This window comes from Peromyscus maniculatus, chromosome 22, assembly GCF_049852395.1.
Source record: "Peromyscus maniculatus bairdii isolate BWxNUB_F1_BW_parent chromosome 22, HU_Pman_BW_mat_3.1, whole genome shotgun sequence".
Classification (NCBI taxonomy): Eukaryota; Metazoa; Chordata; class Mammalia; order Rodentia; family Cricetidae; genus Peromyscus; species Peromyscus maniculatus.
In genome coordinates, this window is record NC_134873.1 from 18,603,121 (window position 1) to 18,622,289 (window position 19,169).

Genomic DNA, 19,169 nt, shown 5'->3' on the forward strand with positions numbered 1-19,169 from the left:
TGAGAAAAATGTATTACTATCAGCACAGCCTTCCTTCATAATTCATGAGGAATTAGTTGTAGAAAAACCTCACAAAGGATGGTATTCTATGGATGCTCAAACACCTTATACCAGGTGGTATGGTATTTGCCTAAATCTGTGCACACCTCCTGTATACTTTAAATTGTTTCTAGATTAACTAGCTGATACAAAGCTGATACACTGTTTTACAAGTGTTTCTGAGCCATGTGTGGTGGTGGACAGAGCACTGGAGAGACCAAGAGGGAGAGCATGCATATTAAAGACCAGCCTTGGCCACATCATGAGACCCTGCACCGGAAATACAAAATAATTATTATACTGTATTAGTTAGGAAACAGTGACAAGAATAGTGTCTGAAAATAACATTTTACACACACACACAGAAGGAGAGGGGGGGGGGAGGAGGTAGGGAGGGAGAGGGAGAGGGAGAGGGAGAGGGAGAGGGAGGGGGGTTGAGATTATGAGTTACTTTTCTGTTGCTGTAATATAACACCATGACTGAGGTAACTTAGAGAAGTGGTTTCTTTGGGGCTTACAGTTCCAAAGGGTAAGAGTCCATCACTATCGTGGCATGTTGGATCAGGGGAGGCAAGGCATCAGGATCAGCTGGAGTGATGTCTAGGGGCCATTCTCATGCAAATCACCACTGTGTATGTGTGTGTGATGTTGCCATGGCTCTGAGGCAAACTTATACAAACAGAACAGTAGAGAAGGGCAATGCCACTTCGCGAATTATTCTATTTGCATTTTCCTTTTTAGTTTATTTATTTTTATTTTATGTACATCGGTGTTTTCCCTGCAGGTATGTCTGTATGAGGGCTTCAGATCCCCTGGAACAGGAGTTATAGACAGTTGTGAGCTGCCACGTGGGTACTGGGAATTGAACCCTGGTCCTATGGATGAGCAGTCAGAAATGATAGCTCTGTAGCTAAGAGCACTTGCTGCTCTTGTAGAAGACCCCCATTTTGTTCCTGGCACCCACATTTGGCAGCTCACAGCAGCCTGTAACTGCAGCTCCAGCAGATCCAAAGCCTCTCCCTGGCCTCTGCAGACACTACATTCGCATTCACATGCATGGTGGAAATAACTATCCGTTTCTTACAGTAGGCACGAAGTTTGGGGGTGTTACCATTGGGAGTTGCATTCTGGCAATGTTTCTTGTCTTCTAGTTAAAATATACTCGCCCTGGGTTACCTACGTTCAGCCAGGAGGTACTGCACAAGTGGAAGACAGATATCAAGAAGTATCATCGCATCCAGTGTCCTAACCAGGTGACTCTTCCTCTTTCATTATATCAGCAAATGCTTCTGGAGAATCTGCTGTTTTAGTTACTGGCTGATTCATGACCAAGTCTTTGAACTGTAGTGGATATGTGCAACAGTTATTGAGTCTGTTCAGAATTGGGGACCTCCATAATTCTGTTGAGATCGTCAGGACAGCCCTGCTGCTATACACAGCATCATTTGAGATCACTCATGGGGGCCATGAACTGGAATGTCCCATGCAGCTGCATTCAGCTGAGCACATGGCACTCCATATGGCATCTCTATCTGCAGGACAGCAGGATTACCAGTAGGGAATGTAAGTGACTAACTTCAGACACAGAAGTAAAAGATGCAGGTCTCTTAAGGTCCCACTGCACAATTTGTACAGCCTCACTTCCATAGCAGCCCTAGTCAAAGGCATCACAGTATATTAGTTCCCTTTCTGTTGCTGTGACACCATGGCCAGAAGCAGCTCACAGGAGGAAGTCTATTTGGGCTCACGGTTTAGAGGGACAAGAGTCCATCACGGTGGGGAAGCATAGTGGTGGGTGCCAGATGTGACGGCGGGTGGCAGGTGTGGCGGCAGGAACGGAAAGCTAAAGGTCCATATCCTCAAAAGCAAGCTTGAAGCAGAGAGCAGACAGGAAATTGAGTGGGACTAATGCTTAAATCCCACCCCCAGTGATGCACTTCCTCCAGCAAGGGTCCACTTCCTGGAAGTTCAACCACTTCCCAGACAGTACCACCAAGTGGGACCAAGGTCTATGGGAGCTGTGGAGGTTTGAATGAGAATGCCCCTATAGGTTCATATGTTTGAATGCTTAGTTCCTAGTTGGCAGAACTACTTGGGAAGGATTAGGAGCTGTGGCCTTGTTGGAGGAGGTATGTCTCTGGGGACAGGCAGGCTTGGAGGTTTCCAAAGTCCAGGCCATTCCCAGCTAGCTTTGACTCTGCTTCCAACTTGTGGGTAATGTAAGCTCTCAGCTACTGCTCCAGCACCATGCTTGCCTGCCTGCTGCCGTCCTTCCCACCATGATGGTCATGGACCGACCCTCTGAAGCTGTAAGCAATTCCTCAATTAAATGCTTTCGTTTATAAGTTGCCTTAGTCAATGGCGTCTCTTTACGGCAATCAAGTAACTAAGACAGGAGCCTGTGGGGCAATATTTCTTAATTCAGACCATCACAGTAGGGCGAACCTAGACTCAGAGAAAATGTGAATGGACTCCACTTCCAATGATAGAGTGGCAGAGATTTTGCTGCTATCTTTAAAATTGGTACCAGAGCTGATAGTGCCGTCCTTTTGGAGGGAATAAATACAAATGTAGTTGATATATTTACACCAAATAAAATAGAGTAAAAAAAAAATAACTGAAACTTTGGGTATTCTGTTAAATGTCAGAGAGAGGACCAGGGAAAGGAACGGCTCAAGCCACTTTCCAAATGAGCTTTGCTCATAGCCGCCATATCTTTCTGCAAAGCTTCCATGTCATGAGTGGTATCTGAATCTTTCCAGACTCCTTGCAGATGATTCTTCACCTTTTCCCAACTTTGACTAGCGTTATAAGGCAGAGGAGTGACACAAATACATTGATATGCTGCATGACACCTAGTCCCTAAATTTTGTAATTGGAATGACTTCCAATGATAAGTCCCACTGTACCTTGTGGTAATTTACCCAAATCTGTAGTCACTCCATCCCATGAGGAGAGGATGACGTCCTGTGAACTTGTAAGATCTAGTCCTGCACTTCCAGGTGTTGTTCTAGGTAAGTCATGGATAGTAAATTCTGGAGCCTCAGGGACGAGGTCTGTATTAGCCTCTCTTGAATTACCGGGGCTGAGAGGATGCCCCTCTTCTAGTTTTTTGAATTAGTGCTCTTATCACCTTTTTCTCCTGTTAAGGAGTTCCATCTTTGTGGAACTTGGATTTGCATACATTCCTCCAGTGTCTTCCTTTCTGACACCGTGGACATAATCCAGGAGCCGTATTTTTATGGTCCTTGTTGCCTTGCTCTGTACGTGCCTTTTGCATGTGGCCTGCTTGCCCACACTTGAAACAGGTGGGCTCTGGGGATTATTGCTGCCCCCATATGTTTTTTTTTATGTAGGTGCTAAATCTCTGTCCTTTCATAGCTGCAGCATATGCCATACCTTGGACAACTGCTGGTGAGGCATCCATGCAAGCCTTGATATAGTCCTGTAGAGTACCTGTCTTTCTCACACATCTGATAAGATCCTGACACAGGGGTTGGCATTTTCCCATGCCAACTGTTTAAGGAGCATGCCAGTCCCCTCTGAGGGGGGGATCATTCTATTAACTGCCTCTTCTAGTCTAGAGACAAAGTCTTGATAGAGCTCCTCATTGGATTGCCTTATACCTGAGAGAGCAGTTCCTTTGGTTCCAAGAGTAGGCAATTTTTTCCATGCATTGACTGCATTGAGGGTAATAGCCTCCAGGACATCTTTAGGAATGGAGGTCTAGACTGAGGAGTGGCATAAGCTCCTGTCCCCAAAAGCATATCCATATCTGGTTTGGCTCTTCTTTTCTTTAAAAAGGAAGTCACAATCTCTTTAGACCTATCTTCATAATCTGTCCTCCAGAGGATATAATCCCCTGGGCTCAAGGTTGCCTTTGCTGTCTGATGCCAGTCAAGGTGTAAGCCATAAACTGGCAACCATGTCCAATATCTGGATGATATATGGTGCTGATGGGCCAGCTGTTTTAACAGCTGCCCGTAGTTCTTTAAGAGTCTTAAGGGGAATAGGTTCCCAAGCAGGTTCTTCCCCACCTAAGGCTTCCACCACCGGGAAGGGGAATGTAGCATCCCCAGTTCACCTTGCTTCTTCCATAGCTCCTCCAAAGCCAGAGGGGATCAGAGGGCGTCTTTTAGGTTATTGCTTCACAGCCTTAATGGGATAGAAATGACCGTGATGGTGGTCCCTATCCTCAGAGGAGCCATAATTAGCTGCCTCCTCATCTAGGTCCCAGTCATCATCGTCATCATCGTTCTTGGCTTTCACATTACAGGTAACTTCTAATAACAGCTCCTTACTACTTGAGGAGGGCTTACTTGAGCTGGTACCATATGATTTAGGCTTTGATGATATTGGCTCAGCCTCATGTACAGAACCTGTCTCCTGCGCTAGACCTTCAAAATCAGTAGAGTCAGTTAGTAACTCCCTCATCTGCAACCACAATGGATATGCATGGGGAGGGAGTTCCCCTTCACCATTTTTCTCAACATATTTTCTCATTTCCTTCCCCACACGTTTCCAATCTGGCAGGGTAAGGGTGCCTTCCTCAGGGAACCAAGGACTCACCTTTTTTAATAAAGGCAAAGAACTCTCCCAGTGATTGCTCCAATACTTTTAATCCCCTGCTTGCCATCATATGCTTAAACACTGACATAAACAGCCTTTCCTGTTTTGACTCATGTTGCCCCATGTTACCTCAAGATTACTTGCCCTTAACCGATGATCCTTTATCGGTGGAACTGCAGCTTCCTGGCAAGAGCTGATCCTAGACCTTGAAAGAAAGAAAAAAAAGAAGGGGGAGAGAATTACCTGTCCCAAGGGTCCCTGTTCAGGTGCCACCTGCCATGGACTGGCCCACCGGGGGTACTATGACCTTAGGAGAACCAGGGCTTGGGTAGTCAGGAAGGCAAGGATTCGGCGACTGACAGACAGACAACACACTCAGAAGTGGTTTGAATCTGCTGCAATTTTACTTCTGCAAATCAGTAGTTTATATACAGAAAAGAAAACTATCAAGTCATACAGGGAACAAGAGCTTGGCAATAATTCAATTACATCATCTTTTTTTTAAAAAAAAGCAAGCACACAATTATTAATAGGCCCTAGACATATCCCTTCACCCACAAGAACTTTATGACCCACAGAGCAGTCTGTGGTTTCTAAACGGAGTACAGTCCCTAGACTTGTGTAGGCTTCTTTGCGGTTGCAGTGTGTCCTTCATCTTATCTCAGCAGTTTTCTAGTTTGTTATACGCTTCCACTTTTCTGGTTCCAATGGCCCACTTAGCCAATTTGGATGCTGCAGACCCTCTCTAAGTCTTTCTTCAGTTCTCCACCACATATCTCTTCTAATATAAAACCTTTTTATCTGCTGGAATATGGACTCTTGAACTTTTACGCCTGTAAGGGGTTCTGCTCTAGTCCTTAAGTTTCCCATGCTGAACTTCCTCAACAGAGGGGCCCACCATTTGCCTCCTATGAGATAACATTTTCTACCATAAATCACTTTAGTTGGGATTCCTAAAGGATTTCTAGTGGGTGAGTGTTCATTCCCTAGAAGTGCCTGAACCTTTCTTTCTTTATTTTGGGGATTTTAAGAAATAGCTCATTCTGCTATATCTGATAAAGATCTATGTCCAGCTTCCCCTTTCCTCCATAGTTCACAACCTAAGCATTCATTAATTTTTGCTGTGATTCATAGATTAATTAGAACATTATCAGAAAAGCAGTTATACAGAACCCATAGCCCAAGGAGCTCATGATCTGTGAAGTACGTCCTCTTTGAGAAGGAAGCATAACACGGGCACTCTGCCAGGGACCTCCAGGGAGCTTAGTCCTGTGGGACACGTATCTCCCGTCCATTATTATTGACATAATTGTTCATGTCACACGGATGACACTGGAGTTGGTGTGGCAGATGTCCTCTGAGTTGGGCCTGGGAACAAGTCCTAAGTCTTTAGACATCAACCCTGGGCCACATTTGCAAGAGATAAAACCTTCTGAGGGGCGCACAGAAACCAAGCTGCCAGATGAGCTGACTCTGGAATTCAAGCATAAGCCTAGACTGCAAGGTAGGGCATCCTGTGACCCGAGTACAGGGCCACAGATTCACTGTAAAAATGTTATGGCACCTAACACCAGAACACAAAATGTAGAATTATCTGAGTTGCACCCTGGTCCAGACCTTAAAGGTATAAAATCTAAGGAGTTCTGCCTGGGGCAGCACTTGGAAGATGTGAATTCTGCATGCATTCCCAATGCAAATTCTCAATATATAAACTCCAGTGGGTGTAAATGTGGGCCATATTTGCAAGATATTAATTCCTCTGTGTGCATTCCAGAGCCAGACCCTCAATGTATAAAGTCTGTGTGGGAGATCCCAGCTGGATCAAGAACAGAGAGGGAGAACAAGGAATAAGAGACCATAATAAATGAAGACCACATGAGAATAGGAAGAAGCAAAGTGCTAGAGAGGCCCACAGAAATCCACAAAGATACCTCCATGGTAGACTACTGGCAGTGGTTGAGAGAAAGCCCGAACCGACCTACTCTGGTGATGGGATGGCCAAACACCCTAATTGTCTTGCTAGAAACCTCATCCAATGACTGAGGGAACCGGATGCAGAGATCCACGGCCAGGCCCCAGGTGGAGTTCCAGGAGTCCAATTGGCGAGAAAGAGGAGGGTTTGTATGAGCAAGAATTGTTGAGACCAAGGTTGGAAAAAGCACAGGGACAAATAGCCAAATGAATGGAAACACATGAACTATGAACCAATAGCTGAGGAGCCCTCAACTGGATCAGGGCCTCTGGATAAGTGAGACAGTTGATTAGCTTGAACTGTTTGGGAGGCATCCAGGCAGTGGGACCGGGACCTGTCCTCAGTGCATGAGCTGGCTGTTTGGAACCTGGGCCTTATGCAGGGACACCTGGCTCAGCCTGGGAGGAAGAGACTGAAACTGCCTGGATTGAATCTACCAGGTTGAACTCAATCCCCAGGGAAGTCTTTGCCATGGAGGAGATGGGAATGGGGGGTGGGCTGGGCGGAAAGCTGTTGGGGAGGGATGGAAGGGGGGAGGACAAGGGAATCTGTGGCTGATATGTAAAATTAAATTAAATTATAAAATAAAATAAATAAAGTCTGTGTGCAATCCTAGGCCACATTTACATGGAATGAATTCTTCTGTATGCATTTTAGGACCAAAATTGCAAAGTGCAGATTATACTGGATGCATCCATGAGCCAAACTGGCAAGATGTAAATTCTTCTGTATGCACACCAGGGCCAAGTCCTCAGTGTGTGAATTCTTCTGTATGCACCCCAAGACCAAGTCCACAGTGTGTGACTTCTTTTGTATGCACCCCAGGGACAAGGCCTCAGTATGAGAATTCTTCTGTATGCATCCCAGGGACAAGTCCTCAGTGTGTGAATTCTTCTGTATACACCCAAGGGCCAAGTTCTCAGTGTGTGAATTCTTCTGTATGCACCCCAGGGCCAACTCCTCAGTGTGTGAATTGTTCTATATGCACCCCAGAGCTAAGTCCTCACTGTGTGAATTCTTCTGCATGTTCCCCAGGGCCAAGTCCTCCATGTGTGAATTCCACTGAGTGCCATCCTGAAGCATATATGCAAGGTGTGAATCAATGGGCATCAATTCTAAGGCCACACATTCAGTGTGTAGGTTCTACTGGGCGCAATCCTAAATCACATTATCAAGGTGTGAATCCTTCTTCACTCAATCCAGGGCCAAACCCTCAGTGTGAACATTCTAATAATAGGTGTAGTCTTGAGCCACTTCTTCTTGGTATGAATCCTGGTACAACATTTCCAGCACCACAGATTATGTGTGTAAGTTCTGTTCGGGGCAATACCAAAACACATTGGCAAGATGTGGATTCTTCTTCCTGTACTAGAAGACAAGAGTCACAGTCTGTAAATTCCACCGGATACAACCCTGGGCCACATTTACAAGCTCCAAAACTTCAAGGTATGAAGTTTTCTGAGTTGAACTCAGGGACAGGAATTCAAAGAGAGATGCCTATAATAGTTAGCAAAGGTCAACACGTGCAAGACCTGAAGTTTGAATCAACTCCAGGGTCAAATATTATAGATGTAGCACCTGTAGAATACAACCTTGGGCCACAGGTACAGAGTGTGAATTTTTCTGAATTGAATTCAGGATTAAAATTGCAATGCAGAAATCCAGCGAAGCTTAGTCCAGGGCCACAGTGGCAAAACGTGAAGTCCTTTGAGTTGACCCCGGGTCAGAATCTCAATGTCAAAAATCTGTTCTGTTGAAATCTGGACCACCTTTTCAAGGTGTGATGTCATCTCACTTAACGATAGGGGCAGAGTTTCAAGAGATCCCATTTTTTTCCCCCAAAATAATTAATCTTCTGTAATTGAATTTAATTATGTTGGCTGAAGATCATACCAATTCATATATATTCAGATTTCCTTTGGTATTAGATTTTTTTTTTCAGATCTTCAACATCTAATGTTATATTCAAAGGTTTTACCAATTAAAGACCAATTACACACTAAAAGCTTTACAATTATACGTTTGCTGTGTTTTCACTAGGCATTACCACATTGATAATATTCATAGTTTCTCTTCAGTATGAATTTTTATATACTTGATGATTACTGGGCTATGCAAAGGCTTTACCGCACTGTATAAATTCATGGGGTTTCTCTTAATTATGTCATCTTTCATGAACTTGAAGCGCATTGTGATGAGCAAAAGCTTTACCACACTTATTACAAATGTATGGTTTCACCTCCAGTATGTGTTCTTTCATGCAACTAAAGAGCAGTGTGATGAACAAAGGCTTTGCCACAATGGTTAAATTCATAGGGTTTCTCTCCAGTATGTGCTCTTTCATGCCTTTGAAGATTACTGTGATAAGCAAAAGCTTTACCACACCTATTACAATCAAAGGGTTTCTCTCCAGTATGTCTTCTTTCATGCCTTTGAAGAGTACTGTGATAAGCAAAAGCTTTATGACACTGATTACATTCATAGGGTTTCTCTCCAGTATGTCTTCTTTCATGCCCTTGAAGATGACTGTAATGAGCAAAAGCTTTACCACACTGATCACATAAATATGGTTTCTCTCCAGTATGTGTTCTTTTATGCATTTGAAGATTACTGCGACGACTAAAGGTTTTACCACATTGATTACATTCATAGGGTTTCTCTCCAGTATGTGTTGTTTTATGTACTTGAAGATCACTGGACTGTGCAAAGGCTTTACCACATTGATTACATTCATAGGGTTTCTCTCCAGTATGTGTTCTTTTATGTCCTTGAAGATGACTGGGCTGCGCAAAGGCTTTACCACACTCATTACATTGATAGGGTTTCTCTCCAGTATGTGTTCTTTCATGCCTTTGAAGAGTACCATTTTGAGCAAAGGCTTTACCACACTGATTACATTTATAAGGTTTCTCTCCAGTATGTATTCTTTCATGCAATTTAAGAGCACTGTGACGAGCAAAGGCTTTACCACACTGATTACATTCATAAGGTTTCTCTCCAGTATGTGTTCTTTCATGCTCTTGAAGATGACTATGACGAACAAAGGCTTTACCACATTGATTACATTCATGGGACTTCTTTCCAGTATGTATTCTTTTATGAAATTGAAGAATATTTCGATGGGCAAAGGCTTTGCCACATTGATTATATCCATAAGTTTTTTTAGTAGTATGTGTTGTTTCATGCTTTTGAAGACGACTGTCTTGTGCAAAAGCTTTAATGTATTGATTGTATTCATAGGGTCGCTCTCCAGTATGTGTTTTTTCATACCTTGGAGGATGACTGTGATTTACAAAGGCTTTACCACACTGAGCATGTTCATATGACTTCTCTGTAGTATGACTCCTTTCGTGCCTTCCATGTTTTTGAGAACTTTGACAATGTTCTTCTACTTCAAGATCTTCCCAATTGTAGCCTATATCATTGAAGTTCATATAGGTCTCCAGCATCACATCTTTGTAGAGATTCCTCTGTGCCAGATCCAACAATGCCCATTCATCATGAGTGATGTCAACATGTACATCATTATATGTCACTGGATTCATGTTGTGGGTTCCCAGCTTGTCCATGCTCTCTGCTCAGCTTCCTGCAGCTGCATTCACAACACAGCACACAGAATCAATGGCACCTTCTCCTCTTCGGAGTCAAGCCTGAAGCTGGCTGCTACAAGGACCCTGCACCACTTCTGACTGACAGGTCGCCTAGAGGGCCTGATTGGCTAGTGAGGCCTGAATGAAAAGAGCACCTCCCATAGGGTTACACTATGCTTAAAAACACAGTACAATAATTCCTAAGCCTGCCTTTCCCCGCAGACAGAGATATTTTCTAAATCAGCATATATATGCATTTTAATAGCACTTACCCCCGGCTTCAATACAAACCCTGCTATCTTATTGCATTCCATAGGCACTTTCCCTTCCTCCCCCTGGACACAATGTTACTAGCTAGTGTGCGCAGCCCACTGTACTGTGTGGTGTGGGGTGATTCCCTGTCACACAGGTGGAAGGGTTTCCACAATATTAACACATGTTTGTTCTGCGACTTCCCACTGAGATCAGTTGAACTGAATATACTTTTATCCAGTGGTCACAGAGAATTCAGGCAACCAGGAAAGGAAGCAGGAACCAGATCACAAACAATATAGTAGGTCTTTCTTCCATCAGAAAGCTGGTTGATGGCTCCATTGCTTTAGGAATTTTATCCCTTGTCAGGGTTTCCTAGGTCAGCATGCTCTCTTCTCAACTTCCTGCAGCCAAGAGATCCCATTTTTGAAGAACCAACTTGGGTCGTGGCTGCAAACTGCACAACCTGTGTTCACTTTGAGGCCTCTGTCAAATGGTGTGAAATCTGTGGGAGTTTCACTAACACCACTGCCTGAAGATAGAATGTCTCCAGAGATGAGCAAACAGCCATTGCTTTGTTTGACAAATTCTGTAAAACTGACACCTGGCTGCAGTCTGCAGGACTTGAGAAGTAAGGAATTTTCACCAGAACCTTGTTTTCAAAAAGTTAAATCTGTGAAGTTGAAGCCAGGTTCACCGACTCCAAGTGTGAACCCTTTAGAGTTCGCTCCATGCCACTGTTCTCAACGTACTAAGACTTCCTTTGCACAGAAGCCATGTGTTCATGAAAAAAAGCCTATGCAGCTGAGACTAGGCTCCCAACAGCAAAGCATGGATTGCCAACAGTTTCCTTTAAATGAGAAACCAGTGGTATCAACACCAGAGTCCATGGGGAACGTCTTAGGACCAGCACTGTCTAGTATCAAATTTTCAAATTTGATTCCAGAATCAGGAATTGAATCAATAAAAGTAACCCATCATCAGCATCAAACCATGGAATTAAAGAGCATGGCCTCAAGATAGAGTCAAGTCACAGATACCTGGAGGTAACTCCTGAGGCATTGTTTTAAGTCATGGATTCCATGAGGATGATTGACAAATTAAGTCCACATGGCATAGAACCAGTAGGAATAGCCCCAAAGCCACAATACCAAGTCATGGAATCAGTGAAGATGGATACACTGCATAACTATGAAGCCATAAGACCAGGATGTATGAGTCGAGGGGCACAGCAGACGGTTGTGGAAGCTGTGGAAATGATTCCCTAGCCTCAGCATAAAGACATGGGAACACTGACCATGACCTTGGGGTCACAGAATCAAGCCACAAAACACATCAGGATTATTCCAAGTCCAGTACATCAAAATGCAATGGAAATTAGCTCAAGTGCACTGCCTGAAGACACTGAAGATACAAAAGTGTCTCCAGTGGCAAAACAAGCCATGGATGTCATGCAGATAATTCCACTAGGACAGACACACATTACTAAATCTAGGGCTTTGATCCGAGGCTCACAGCCTCCAGCTGAAAATTTGACCCCAGTGTCAGCTCAACCTGTAGCTAGAGTTTTCCTGCCTTGGCCACAGTCAGGACAAATCTTTGTCACCCGCCAGTCCCACAGCCGCTCAGACCCAGCCAAGTAAACACAGAGACTTATATTGCATACAAACTGTATGGCTGTGGCAGGCTTCTTGTTAACTGTTCTTATATCTTAAATTAACCCATTTTTATAAATCTATACCTTGCCACATGGCTGGTGGCTTACCAGCGTCTTTACATGCTGCTTTTCCTGGCGGTGGCTACAGTGTCTCTCTCTCCTTCTTCCTGTTTCCCCAATTCTCCTCTCTCCTTGTCCCGCCTACACTTCCTGTCTGGTCACTGGCCATCAGTGTTTTATTTATATAGAACGATATCCACAGCACTAGCTCAACCAGATGTTCCGACTACTGCTGTCCCAGTAGGAACTGTAGAATCTAGAAGCGTACCTCCACAGCCACCATCTAAAGTCCTGGAACCACCAGGAATGACTGATGACCTGCTACCGTCAGGTCAGTCCCTGCATGTTCTAAAGGTGACCCCACTAGTCCAGGCATCTCCCACAGGAATGATCACACCACTACAAATTGTAGAACCTCAATTCAAAGAGGCTCTGGAATTGCCTTCTGGGTTACAGGGTCAAGTTGGAGTCTCCGTGGGGACTATGCCACAATCTCGAGGCACAGAGTGTGTGTCACTGACTCCAGGACTGTCTCATCAGGTCACAGACCCTTCAGAGTTCACCCCATGACACCAAGACTTAAACTGTTCGGAGGTGAGCCCAAGGCAAAGTCACAACATGACAGAAACTATGGGGTTGAACTGGCCACAAGTGAAGGATCCTATGGAGACACCACAGTGACATCATCAAAGAATGGAATCCACGAGAACAATCCCAGCACAACCAGATCAAGGTGCAGTACCTATAGGAAGGAGCCAAAAGCATCAAGCTCCAGAAGCTGAAGTAGGGCCAGTCATACCACTGCTTCAGGAAATGGAATATTTGGGGGGGGGGGGTACAATCCCACAGCCTAAGGTTAGGGATTCAATGGACTTACCCCCAGAACTACAGAATGTAAAATCTGAGCACCTAATCCTAGATCCAAGATTGCAAAGTGTGAAATCTGTGGACATAACCACAGATTTAGTCACAGAAATGGAAAAATATGGACCACCAACTTCAACAGTGGTATGTATAGATTTGGCTCCAGAACAGAATCAGCAGAATATGCAATATGAGGAATTAACCCCCATACCACAACTGCAAAGTGAGACATCTGTGCCATCAGCCCCTGAGTCTCAGTTTCAAGATGTGAAATCTGGCCAACTGACAACTGAATCATGACTCCAAAACAAAAAGTCTGCTGAGCTGGCCCCATGTCCACAGAAGCACAGTAATGTATCAGTACATTTGATTTCCGATTCTCAGTCTCAAGGTATGGAAGAAGCTCTTTCAGCCCTATCACAAGAGTTACAAGGAGATATAAAAATGGTGGAGTTGACTCCAAGACCATCACTTGAAGATATAAAATCTGTGAACTTGGCCCCAGAACCATGTTCACAAAGCACTGGCTCTGATAAGATAGCCTCTGTACCACTACTTGAGGATACAAAGACTCCATTTGTAGAAGGTAGGAGTCTACTTTGTGAGGCACTGGTAGAGAGTATGGAAGTTGATGAACTGATCCCAAGCACACACTTTTATGCAACAAAATCTTTAGAAGCAACCCCCAAACCAAGTTATCATTTCCTAGAACCTGAAGGACTGACCCTACAGCATCCAGTCTCAGAAACAAGGGTGACCTCTGAACCTTGCCGGCAGGTGGAAGAATCTGCTCTGTTGCCACAATCATCATTAGGGATGAGTCCAGCGCACCATTGAGCCAGACCTCAGAATCTGTGGAGATGAACTCACCACCACTCCAAGAGACTCTTGAACCTGGGACCCAAGTTGTAAAAGAGATGGAAGAGACTCCAGAATCAGGAAGTGCAACTAAAGATACTCTGGATTTGCTACTAGATTCAGAAGTGCAAACAATGACCTCAGGAGTGATGGCCCCAGAGCCACAGCCCCCAGATGTGAAGTTTGTTCAGTTGACTCTAGAACCAGGTTTAGAAGTTACTAACCCATTGGAAAGAACTCTGAAACCAGAAGATGAAGACACAGAGACCTTCAGATTGACATTCTCTAAAGTTGATAATACCCAGGGAACCATCATAGACCTATATTCAGAAGTGAGATCTCTAGAGTTTAGTCTAGAACCAGGAGTGCAAGGTGAGAAATCAGAGTCCTTTGCCCAGAATATGAAGTCTGCAGAAGTAATCACCAAACCACCTGTACAAGTTGTGGAACCTGCAGGACTAACTACAGGACCCAAACCACATATTAAAGATGTGATCCCAAGGCCACAGGTCCAGAAAGTAAAGTCTAGGCAAATGGATACACAATCACAGTTGCAAAAGGAGAACTCTGTAAATGTAATACAGCCGTCATCTGCAGGAGAGGTAGAACCTGAAAAGACAAAACCAGAGCCACGTCTACAAAGTTTATCACTGAAGGAACAGATTGAGGGGACACAGTCCCCAAATGTGAAATCTGTGGATTTAAATCTAGGCCCACAGCAGCTCAGTGTCAATTTGAAATTGATTCCAGGGCCCAAATTGCAAAGTGTCCAGTTTCCAATGTTATATCAAGGGCTACTTCTTCAAGGGGAAAACCCAGTAAATTTCATGTCAGGCCCCCACATTATGGTGTGAAATCTCATGATGAAATACCATGTTCTCTGGGGCCAGAAACCAGATCATCAGATTTTATCATGAGGCCAAAGATTCCAGAACCACAGCCACAACCATAACCTGGGAAGCCAGTAGACATAAATGTAAGACCATGCTTGCAACATGTGAGATTCTCTGATGCGATCCAGAGCCCAAGCACCAAGGTTTCAAATGTGTACAGTTCATGCCAGGTGTTCAGCTTCAAGATAGGAAGCCTCGGGCATTGATGCCAGAACTGTTTTGGCCATTAAGCCAAGAGACACAGGTTGAAGATAAGAAGCTTGTGTTGCCTCCAGAACTATCAGAGTTTTGCAGTATGAAACACCCAATTATCTCAAAACTATGGAGTTAAGGTCAAAGTCAGAGTTGGGAAAAGTCAAATCTAAGCTGTCAACCCCAGGGACACAAGCAGGAGATAAATGAGGAGCTGCTTCCAGGCTCTACCTTGAAAGGTTTAAAATCTGAGTTACCACCTTCAGGACCACAGTTAGAAGACAGGAAATCTGCAGTCTTAACTCTAGGACAATGTCTAGAGAGGATAAAATCTACAGTGATATCCCCAAGTAGTTCCCAGTCAGATGGATGAAATCTGTGAAGTTGATCCCAGGTTCAAGAATTCAAGATTTGAAAACTGTGGGGTTGGTTTAACCAAAGAAGCAAGGGGAGAATCCCGGGACTTTTGTACCAGGGATGCTGTTTCAAGATAAGCCTATGGAGGTGTTGCAAGAGCCTCATCAACACAATGTAAAACCCAAGGAACTGACTTCACGGCCACAAACACAAGATAGCAAACGTGTGATTGTCTCATGTCTGAAGCAGCAAAGTCTAAAACCTGTGAAGAAAGCCAAAACACAAGGGATACAAGGAGTAAGAGTCATGGATTTAGTCTCCACACAACAGTATCAAGGGAGGGCACCCATGGATTTCACCCTTGAGCCTAGACAGGATGACCACATAAGCTCAGCAGAGTGGAAAGGTGGGATGTTCGACCAACTGAACAAACAGTTGGAGTCGGAAGATATATTGTCTCTGGGGTCAGATCAGGAACCCAAACCTGCAAGTAGAAAACCCATAGAGCTCAGCTCTAAACTACAATGTAAAGATGCACCCTCATTTGAATTGGCTCCTGAACCAGTTGTTCATAATGTAAAAGCTCAAGAGGTCCAATATGGGCCACAGGCACTAAGTATGAAACCTTGTCCATTGACTCCAGAATCACAGGTGTACCAAGTGAAAGCCTTGGAGCCAATGTTAGAGCCACTGTTTCAGGATGCAAGAACTGTGGCACTAAATACTGAACCACAAATTGGAGGTCCAAAATCTGTGCAGTGGATACCAGTATCTGAGTTTCAAAGGGAGAAATGAATAGGGTCAAACTTTAGGTTACATTCTCAAAGTGCCAGCCCTACAGAATTGAAGCCGTCTACACAACAGAGTTGTGAGGTCATCTGAATTGATCAGCCACTGTGGCAAGATGTTAAATCTTTAAAATGGATGTTTGGTAAGGCACTTGACAGGGAACCTTTACTGTTGGAAACTGCTCATATACAGGACAGGAAATTAACTATGTTAACACCAGAATTACACCTTCAAGGTATGAAACTTGAGTCAGTCAACTATGGATCAAAGTTGAAAGGTGTGAAATCTGAGCCCATATATGTCCACACAATGAAGGATACAGGGATCAAGCATGGTGCTGAATCACAGTTTGTGGGATTCTCTAAGCAGGCCTCGGACTCAAAGATTTATAGCTTGGTGCCTTCTGAACTCAATGCCAGAAACCAGAAGCAAGAAGTCTCACAAATTAGGTCAAAAGCAACAACTTCAAAAAATAAAACTATGCTGATATTTTAATTGTACTGAAATGTGATTTTATTTTTATGTTAATAAATAAAATTGCCTGGGGGTCACAGCTAATAGCAAGCCATAGCAGAAACTGGTCGGTGGTGTGCACGCCTTTAATCCCAGCACTTGGGAGGCAGAGCTAGGCAGATCTCTGTGTGTTCAAGGATACAGCCAGCATGGAGACACAGGCCTTTAATCTCAATACCAACCATAGAAGACCTGGAGGTCTGTATAGATGGGCAGTGACGAGGAGGTTATATGGTTGGGTTTACAACCAATGAGAAGGTAGAATAGAAAGTCAATAAAAAGCACAAACACATAGGAAGTAGGACAGCAGCGGCAGTGAAGGGTAAGGTTTTTAATCTCAGCTCTCAGCTATTGCTCTGACCTCTTGGCTTTCATCTCTGAATCGGCTGTGTTATTTAAAAAGACGGTTACATCTACATAAAAGAGATACCGTTCAGTCACGAGCCACATTTGCAACATATCAAGTCATCAGAATTATGTACAAAGCTTCAAGACCTGAAATCTATGGAATTCAATTCAGAGCAACAGTTGCAAGATGTGATGTCCTCTGAGTTGGGCCTGGGAACAAGTCCTAAGTCTTTAGACATCAACCCTGTGCCACAGTCACAAGAGATAAAACCTTCTGAGGGGCGCACAGAAACCAAGCTGCTAGATGAGCCCACTCCGGAATTCAAGCATAAGCCTAGACTGCAAGGTAGGGCATCCTGTGACCCGAGTACAGGGCCACAGATTCACCGTAAAAAATGTTATGGCATCCAACACCAGAACACAAAATGTAGAATTGTCTGAGTTGCACCCTGGTCCAGACCTTCAAGGTATAAAATCTAAGGTGTTCTGCCTGGGGCAGCACTTGGAAGATGTGAATTCTGCATGCATTCCCAATGCAAATTCTCAATATATAAACTCCAGTGGGTGTAATTCATACATTGAGGACTTGGCAATATGAATTCTTCTGTATGCATCCCAAGGCCAAGTCCTCAGTGTGTGAATTCTTCTGTATGCACCCCAAGCCCAAGTTCTCTGTGTATGAATTCTTCTGCATGTTCCCCAGGGCCAAGTCCTCAGTGTGTGAATTCTTCTGTATCTAGAGCAGTGGAGGGGTTATGTGCATGGGCATGCGGGAAGCCTGGGAAGGGGCCAGGCAGCAGGAATAAGGACAGGCTCTCTACTTACATCACACTGCTGCAGAGTATGATTTCAAGGTTGTTACTTTTGTTCATGCTGCATTTAACTCTGTGAAGCTTTGTTACCGTGCCTGTCTAGAACACCTGATGGTCTAATAAAGAACTGAATGGCCAATGGCAAGGCAGGAGAAAAGGTGGGGCTAGCAGACAGAATATATAGAAGGAGAAATCTGGGAGGAGAAAAGAAGGAGCCAGAGAAGGAGGAGGACTCCAGGGGCCAGCCACCCAGCTACACAGCAAGCCACAGAGTAAGATTTACAGAAGAAAGAGAACAGGAAAAGCCCAGAGGCAAAAGGTAGATAGGATCAGTTAAGTTGAGGAAAGCTAGCTAGAAACAAGCCAAGCTAAGGCCTAGCATTTGTAATTAAGAATAAGCCCCTGTGTGAATTATGTGGGAATTGGTGGCTGGTCTCAAAGAAGAATAAAGAAAAACAAACCAACATCACAGACTTGCAGTCACTGCACTCTGAAAACTGCAGAGTGAACCTACAGCTGCTATAGACACCACAGACTTTCTCCCAAATCTGTCAGGGCAGAAATAAACCCTCAGCATGTGTTGGCTTTCTCACCTCCAGCCAGCCCTCCCACCCCTGCTCACTTCCCAACTTCTTCAGGCTTCAAAATAAACCCATGGAAAAACAGAACCCATCACATCAGCCCTCCATACCCCCTCCATCTCTGCACTTGTTGCGTACACCAAGCTTCTGGCTCGACTTCAGGAAATTCTCCCAATAACTTGGAAGCAAGTGGTTTGCTGCTGCCACCTTACAAACTAAAAACCAAAAAAGCCAAACAAGGCTTGCACAAGTAATTGTCAAGGTCACCCAGCAAGCGACTTACAAAGTTGATTGGGGGTGGGGGAGTACATATCCATGTATATGTATGTGAAGGTCAGAGGTCAAACTCGGGCATTTTCTTCTAATTGCACTCTATCTTTTTTACTTATTTATGGTTGTTTATCTTAAAGACAGAGTAACTGACTGGCCTGGAACTCTGCTATGTAGACCAGGCTGGCCTTGAACTCTCACAGAGATCTGCCTGCCATCACACCCCACTGTTTTGCAGGTCTCTCACAGCTGTTAGACTGCACAGCTGGCACACTCTTGGCACCTGTCCACCTCTACGCCACCCCGCAGAACTACATTCACAGATGCACGCCTCCGTGCCTAGTTTTCATGTGGGTGCTGGGAACAGAACTCAGGACCCCCTGCTTGCACAGCAAACGCTTTACCCCTGAGCAGCTCCGGGCTCTGGGGCTGAGCTTTGGTGAGGGGATGACACAGGAGCAGTGCAGTGGCTAGAGCGCCTCCTGCAGGCCAGCTCCATGTGCACACTCAATCCGGCCAGCAAGGTGTGCTGCCCTGTGCATTCTGCAGATTA

At 44.5% G+C, this 19,169-nt stretch overlaps 2 protein-coding genes and 1 long non-coding RNA gene across 3 annotated transcripts in view; 1 reads left to right on the top strand and 2 right to left on the bottom strand.

Annotated features, from left to right (window-relative positions):
• The window catches only part of Asxl2 (ASXL transcriptional regulator 2), a 236,140-nt gene that overhangs the window by 77,187 nt on the left and 139,784 nt on the right, over nucleotides 1-19,169 (top strand). The gene's annotated exons all lie outside the window — the stretch shown is intronic.
• Nucleotides 1-19,169, bottom strand: part of LOC143270197 (uncharacterized) — a 128,316-nt gene that overhangs the window by 59,425 nt on the left and 49,722 nt on the right. The gene's annotated exons all lie outside the window — the stretch shown is intronic.
• Nucleotides 4,991-10,149, bottom strand: LOC102913059 (uncharacterized). The gene has a single exon (XM_076559142.1). The coding sequence runs from the start codon at nucleotides 10,147-10,149 to the stop codon at nucleotides 8,845-8,847; it is 1,305 nt and encodes a 434-aa protein (XP_076415257.1). The 3' UTR covers nucleotides 4,991-8,844.

Excerpts from the sequence above, each read along its gene's own strand:
- LOC102913059 (XM_076559142.1), bottom strand. The coding sequence starts at position 10,149 with ATGGACAAGCTGGGAACCCACAACATGAATCCAGTGACATATAATGAT.